This window comes from Eleutherodactylus coqui, chromosome 2 (genome assembly GCF_035609145.1).
Source record: "Eleutherodactylus coqui strain aEleCoq1 chromosome 2, aEleCoq1.hap1, whole genome shotgun sequence".
NCBI classification, from domain to species: domain Eukaryota; kingdom Metazoa; phylum Chordata; class Amphibia; order Anura; family Eleutherodactylidae; genus Eleutherodactylus; species Eleutherodactylus coqui.
The window spans coordinates 302,468,578-302,476,148 of NC_089838.1; the positions used below are offsets into that span (position 1 = coordinate 302,468,578).

The 7,571-nt window shown below is 36.4% G+C and overlaps 1 protein-coding gene across 1 annotated transcript; it reads left to right on the forward strand.

Annotated features, from left to right (window-relative positions):
• The first annotated feature begins 2,080 nt into the window (after nucleotides 1-2,080).
• On the forward strand, nucleotides 2,081-3,787 carry LOC136610220 (olfactory receptor 5V1-like). The gene is made up of 3 exons (XM_066589459.1): nucleotides 2,081-2,109; nucleotides 2,213-2,257; nucleotides 2,907-3,787. Exons 1-3 carry the CDS (start codon nucleotides 2,081-2,083, stop codon nucleotides 3,742-3,744), a joined length of 912 nt encoding a protein of 303 aa, XP_066445556.1. The 3' UTR covers nucleotides 3,745-3,787.
• Nucleotides 3,788-7,571: the final 3,784 nt, after the last annotated feature.

Below are 7,571 nucleotides of genomic sequence, written 5' to 3' on the forward strand. Positions count from 1 at the left end.
CCATTGAAAATCTGTCTTTCTAATTGGAAAGTATTAGGCCTTACCCCTGTGAACCAACTTTGGAAAGTGGAAGATTTTTTTGTCCTTTTCAGAATTAACTAATAGGTTTAATATTCCAGAGTCAAATTTTTCAAAATTCCAAATTAGACACCTTTTAAGATCATTTCCCCTTCCCACAAGAATTAACATACCCTCCTAACTAGACACCTGGCTTTCATCGCTTCAAGGTTTTTACTAGGCCCTATCCATTTGCTAACTCATATAAAAATCACTGCTAGTACCCTGTTTCCCTGGAAATAAAACCTAATCTGAAAATAAGCCCTAGCATGAATTTTCAGGATTTTTGAGGATGCAGCATGATATTTCAAGATTCTTGAAGATGCTTAAAATGTATACCCTACTCCAAAAATGCATCAAAGTTACAATTAATTAAAAAAAAGTCAATGTAAATAGTGTCCAGGCAGCTATTCATATAAACGAGTAAAATTTTTTGGAGGAAAAATTAATATTATTTGCGGGGGAAACAGGGTAGATCCCATGGAAAATGTAAACAACAAATGGAAAGCAGTTTAAAAACTCAGATTACAGATAATCAGTGGATCGAAGTTAACTCCCCCGTTAACTCTGCTTCTAAATGCACCAATCACTTTGAAAACTCCTGCGAAATATTATATAGATAGTACTTTACTTCTCACATTCTCAACAAAATGGCACCTCAATTCTACAAATGTTGTTGAACGTGCGGTTTATTACATGGTACATTTTTAAATTTATGATAAAATTGCCCATATGTTTTTAACATTGCACAACATTTATACATAAAAGTAAACAGTTAGTAAACAGTTAGTTGATGGCCTGTATTCAAAGCTCTTTCTGCTGCTTGCCCAAATTACTTGCCTACTTTCTTACTTATGCCCAATTTTCTTTATTTTGCTATTTTATTATTGACAGAAGTCATATATTGATTAATCTATGTTTCTAACTACTTTTAAAAAAATAATGTTAAGTTTGTAACAGTTTAAGTCTGGATGCCTATGAGTTTAATAACTTGTATGTTAATGTTCGCTTCTTGTTTTATATTTGTCAACAAAACAAAAAAAAAACACCCTGCAGAATCCAGCATTCGAGTTTTAAGCATTTATTGATGACAATTTACCACTAGCATAAACTACAACACGTTCAGAATCGTGTTGATTAGTAAAAGCATTCAAAACTTAAGTTGACATTAACTTTGCCTTAAAAACAGCAAAAGTACTTAGCTACACTCCTAGGTGACCTAAGAGCAATGTACAGGACTTTTGTGGCTCCTAGTGTTATACACACACAAGTTTTAGAGTTATTGGAGAAGTTCTGGTTTGGTTCAAACTAATTTGAACTGAGCTGAAACTTTTGCCCAAAAATTGACCAACTAGTCAAACTGCACTTTCAAAAAATGTTCGCATCATTGTACAGTACCTTAATTGTCAATTTTATTGTATCAATTTTGTTGATCAAGAAACTAAGGAAACAATTTATTTTTTCATGGTCAATCTGCTTTTGGGTAACTTTGGCACAATGTTTTTTCTCTACTCGAATTCTATCTGTACAACTTAGGGTGCGGGCAGACGAGCGTAGGCGTATTTACGTTCGCACGAGCGCAACGTGTAATCCCCCGAGCGATCGTTTTTCACCGATCACGACCAGAGCTAGAAAGCGTATTTTCGTTTGTTCCTACTTTGCAAACGGTCTTTTCGGCGATCGAATATGCGTTGGCGCTTATTTCGGTCGCATATGTTCCGTTTTTTTTCGAATTGCCGTTTTTACGCGCCGTAAAATCGCCCATGTGAACGAATACATTCGAAACCATTGCCTCAGATGGTCACGTATATACGATTGGGCGCAAAAACGCGCCGTTTATGCGCTCGTCTGCCCGCACCCTTAGAGAGTCATGCATAGCATATTATAAAGCTGCAATACTAATCATCATACTTGATTATTGTGGGAATGGTTTATTATTTAGTTGGTAAGTTGTCTTTTGGGAGTATTAACACATCTTCTTAAAACTATAAATAGGGTTCATTGCAGCAAAGAAAGCGTTACAATGCACAGAAAAGCCTTTTTAACTCTCAGGTAAATGTCAGATGGAAAGAGACAGATTACATGTAGATTTATTGTATTTAGTTACATTTAGTTACTTTTAGATACTTTTTGCTCTAATATTTTTTGCTTAAAGATTTAAAATAAAACATTATAACCAAAGTAAAACTGTCATCATAAGGTAAGATAACGAGATAATCACAAGTGTATTGTGGATTCAAACAACACAAAGAAGTCTTTGTGGCATTTTTGGAGAAGAAGAATAGAGAGGTCTGTGAGTATCTTCCTGTACCTTTGTATGCCTCTGGTTCCATATGGTTAATATGCTTCTATTAGAATATATTTTTGCAACACATTAGCATATAGTGGCACATGGAGTGCTTATATCTCCATAATATGGAGTCTTAGTGACTCTGTATGCCTGGAGGGTGTTCTCAGCCTTATACATGAGACCTAATGATCTTTCAAAAACTAGAATTTCAGAATTTTTCAGATTTTACTATTATCAGTATTCACTGTATTTTGCTACATATCAATTCCTTGTATTCATTTTTGCCACACACATTTTTTTTATACTTTTACATAGAAAAAAGGTATAACAAAACCTATTGGTATTACATTTTTTCCTCCATGATACTTAAAATTGTGCTTTTTTTTAATTTTACCACCAAAATATGAATTTCTGATCCACAAAATCATTTACTTAATTAGATATCTGACACTGTTACATTGCTGATGTATTTAAAGGCAATTAATACCTCATTATATGAAGATTTTCAACTACTAGCATTCTCCGGACTTCAGAATGTCTCTTATGTTCTTATCTTTAGTATTTTATTGATGTATCTATTATGTATGTCTGGAAATCTAATTATTATAGTGACTGTATGGGCGACTCCACAATTGCACACTCCAATGTACTTTTTTTTGTGTAACCTATCTACCTTGGACATGGCCTATGTATCTACTATTTTGCCAAAGTTTCTGGATTTTCAAATAACTGGGAAGACTGAAATTTCTTTTATAAGCTGTTTCACTCAGCTTTTTATGTCTGTAGCATGTTTGTGTACAGAATTTTTATTGTTGTCGTCAATGGCTTTTGACCGATTTGTAGCCATTTGTATCCCTTTGCAATACTCTATTATTATGAATAAAACAGCATGTATTATACTTTCCATTACTCCATGGACAATTGGTGCCTTGAACTCATTAGTATGTGTCTTCTTGATATCTCATCTATCGTTTTGTAGTTCCAAACATATCTTCCACTTTTATTGTGAGATAAAAGCTCTTCTAGCAACCTCCTGTAGTGACATCAGACATGTGAACATTGTGATATTGTCTGAAGGATATACTTTAGGTATTATAGCATTTGCAATGATTTTGATGTCTTATGTTTTTATTATATCTGCTATTCTGAAGATCAAGACATCAGCTAGAAGACTAAAGATTTTCTCCAGTTGCTCCTCTCATCTAACAGTTGTTTTACTATTTTGTGGTTGCTCTCTAAGTATTTATATGAATCCTGACTCTAAAGGCTCCACAGAACTAGACATGATGCTCTCCTTGTTGTATGTGGCAGTAGTACCAGCCTTAAATCCTCTAGTCTATAGTCTGAGGAACAAAGAAGTTTTAGATGTTTTAAAAATACATAGACTGATTTCTTAAGAAATGCCTAAGTCATTTCTGCCATGTGATTTAATGAAGCAGAAGTCCCCAAACACTTTCTTTTAATCATTACTATTGTTTTTTATGTTTTAAATGACAATTTATAAAAATATTACAACATCACATGCATACAATTAGTTCTGCTTCCAGAATAGTCAATATTTATGATAGTTGTGTCTTGGATGTGGTAAATACATGAGGAGTATTATAAAATGTTGACAAATATAGGTGATGACATACAGGTTGTTCAGGGTGTATAATTATTATTATTAGAGTTCCTATTATTTAGGAAATGTTTTGTCATGTCACAAAGACATATACTATTCCTCATTGTTTAAATACTCCATCCAAATCATCATTTTTTGGGGGGGAATGAACAAAATAAACTATTGTAAACTATGTTGAATATGGATTTATTTTGGTGAAAAAACATGCTTTCTACTTATGGACATTGCTTGCTTGCAAATGAATTGAGTCTTGCTTTCCTTAAATTTTTCTCTCACCAAAGTATCCACCCTTATTGGCATTCTGTTAGTCACATCTTGCACATCTAAATTCACAGAGGGGGCAGTCGAAGTCCAACCAAAAAATTAAGCTCTATTCACAGGAAAGACTTGAACTAAAATAATAATCTTTATTAGAAATTTTTAAAAGACAACAAACTCAGGGCACAACAAAGAACAAAAGTTGGGGGTGTCTCACCCACTTGTAGGTGATCAGTGGTATTAGCACACCTCACCAACCTAGGACAAATAGCCGCAGGCTACAAGTGAATCGGGACCCTGTCAATATGGATTGGGTACCAAATTCTTAAGATGTAATTATCTGACTAGAACCACACGTGCTATGATGCGACTGTGTCAAAAAGTAATGGCCCCCCTGTCGGAGGGTAGTGTGATCGCACGATCTTTATATGATTGGTTCAGTCCAACCGAAGCTGAAAGAGTTAGTTCGGTCAAGATTTCACATGTAGCTCATGTAACAAAAGTGTTTCTAAAAGCTCACTAATGTTGAGCAGAATCTATAATGTTCTGTTTAATACACCATATTGAAACTCATTGCATCGTACTTTGACGTGTTTCACCACTTCGTATGAGTGGATCTTCAGGAGTGATAGTACTGGATGTAGTAGTGTCAGTAACGGAGATTAGGCTTCACTAGGCTCGAGATTGAGAACCAAGTGGTAAATATAAATCAGAGTATTAGGTCCTAGATACAAGATATGCTCATGCTATTAACTCTAAGGGAGGAGAAAAAGACTGTTATATATAGACTTGTAAATAAGTGCAGATGCCTAGGTCTCCTTCTTTTGGGAAAATTGATCTAGCTTGTATATTGGGAGCATCTGACTCGTGTGGTTATCTTCCTTATATGGACTTGTGCTCAAAATCTATGCAGCAGTCATAAAATGCAGCAGTCCAAGGTTAAAGCCAAGAGAGTATGGCTGGCAAAGCTAGCTTAATGACCCCCGAGCCGATCCTCCTAGCGCTCCAATCTGCTGGGTTGGAATATGCAAGTCAAGGCCAATATCCCATTTATTATTTTGATACTCTAAGCTTTTCTATCTTATATATGGAAACGATCTATGCTATTGACTTTAATCGTTTAGGCATCTGACTAGGACGATTGTGCCTCTGGGATATTGGCCTTGACTTGCATATTCCAACATAGAGAAACCTTCTCTAGGAAGCAATTTCATGCGCAATATGTAATGCATTTCTCAAAGTGAATATAGCAAATTTTGCTTGATAGAGCACTTTTTGATTAATAAATCCTTCCTCAGACCAATGTACAAGACCATTTTACATATTCTCATAAGTTTACATAGTATGACGATACAAGGTGAACACCATTCTTTTTTTACTGAGATTTAGAGATCTGTTTAAAGTAGAAAGTAGAAACTGTCTTTGTTGCAGATAGCAATCAATCAGAGTTTTCATTTCATTTGGACATACAAAAACACGTAGATGCACAATTGCGTAAGTCATTCGCAAATACAAGTACACTTAAATGTATAGGCAGGCACCAGTCAGTATATTCCAATGCTAGGTGTTTAACCCTGGAGATGCCATGGTCAATAGTGACTGTGACACCTAGAGCATTTGAAAGATGAATGAGACTCTCTTTGTCAGCCCATTGTCATCTACACAACATGATTATGGTGCTGTTAAGGTTCCATGACAGCCAAAAGCATATCTAAGGTCCCAAGGAATAATAAATAGTAGGCAATAACATTTTGAAAAGCTAAATAATCTAAGCAGAGCTTTATATTAGCAAGATCTTTGGCCTAGGACAGCTAATAGAATCCCATTGCTTTCAGTACTACCTTCATGCCAATAAAATTCCAATGTACCTGTCTGGCCAAGTTATTACTTATTTTCTATCTAGAAAGCCAAAGTGTATCTCTCCTTCTTCTTAATACACTTTCAACATGGCGAAAACTGAACTGATCATCTTTCCTATCACTCAGCAACACAACCAGACTGATCAGTCACAATCAGTGGCTCCATACTTCCACTGGTCCCACAAGTCCACTGTCTTGTTGTAACATTTGATTCTACTTCAAACTGCACATACAAACCTCATCCACTTCCTGCTACCTCCAGCTCAAAAACATCACTTAGAAACAATATTTCCTTAACAGTCAACAAAAATGCTAGTACGTGCCCTCATCATCTCCACTCTAGAATATTCAAATGTCCTTCTCTGTAGCGTCCAGTGCTCTTGCATCCTCATAATCCTTCCTCATCTCTGCTGCCCACCTAATCCACCTCTACCCTATTACCCCTCTTCCTCTACCCTCTGTTAATTCATTCACTGTCAATGTAATACAATGCTATCCACAACTTGTCCCCTCCACACATCAAGAACACCTTCTCTGATCTTCTCTTATCTGCTCCTCACATATTGTGCTCCAAGAAATCTCCTGTGCATCCCCCTCATAATGTGGAACTCACTTCCCCATCACATCAGACTCTTTACCATCCTGGAAAGCATCAAAAAAAGAACCTAAAAACCTACCTCTTCAGAAAAGTCTACAATCTATAGTAGTCCTACTGACATCACAAAATTGGCACATTTTACCCTCACCTACTGTCTCCTTCTGCCTTACTTGTGGTCTGTGGTCTGTAAGCCCTCACGGGCAGGGTCCTCTTACTCTGTATCAACTTGTTAGTCATTTAGTACATGTTTATTGCTGCTGTGATTTTTTTTTATGTATTGTATTTAATCCCCTGTTCTCATATGAACAGTGCTCTGGAATTAATGCTGTTTTGAAATAAAATAATAATTTTGCACCCTTTCCAATAATATATAACAAGCCATGGTGAGCAGTATGGTGGCCCACTTGTCAGCACAATTGACTTGGAGTACTGGGGTTCTGGGTTCGAATCCAACCAAGAACCACATCTGGAGGTACTGTTAGTTACACCACTCAAGAGTGTTATTGCATGAGGTAGAGATACGTTTCCAGTGTTAGCCAAAGTACCATGTACCATGCACCAATGCTCCCACATCCAGAAAGTCTCCCTTTGGACTAGGTCAGAAACTGCTGTTGTATATAGTTGACTCTTGAGACAACAAGCCCTGTATATGAACTGTGAGAAAGACTTTTAGCCCTTTAACCCTTTCCAATCCAATTTGCATCCTGGTTTTCCTAGGGGGCTTACTCTTTTTCTGCCATTATACAATGGCACTATCTGCTGGCTAAAACCAGTACTGCATGAGTTGACACACTGGATAGGCTCCGACAGCAGAGAGGCTGGCAATAAACAGTAAGAGAACCCCGACAGACGTCTTCAAACATCGGAGCTGTACAGCCTTAAATC

Excerpts from the sequence above, each read along its gene's own strand:
- LOC136610220 (XM_066589459.1), top strand. The coding sequence starts at position 2,081 with ATGCACAGAAAAGCCTTTTTAACTCTCAG. Across the intron at positions 2,110-2,212 it reads AAAGCCTTTTTAACTCTCAG|ATTTAAAATAAAACATTATA; the intron begins GTAAATGTCAGA and ends TTTTGCTTAAAG. Across the intron at positions 2,258-2,906 it reads AGTAAAACTGTCATCATAAG|TATTTTATTGATGTATCTAT; the intron begins GTAAGATAACGA and ends TCTTATCTTTAG.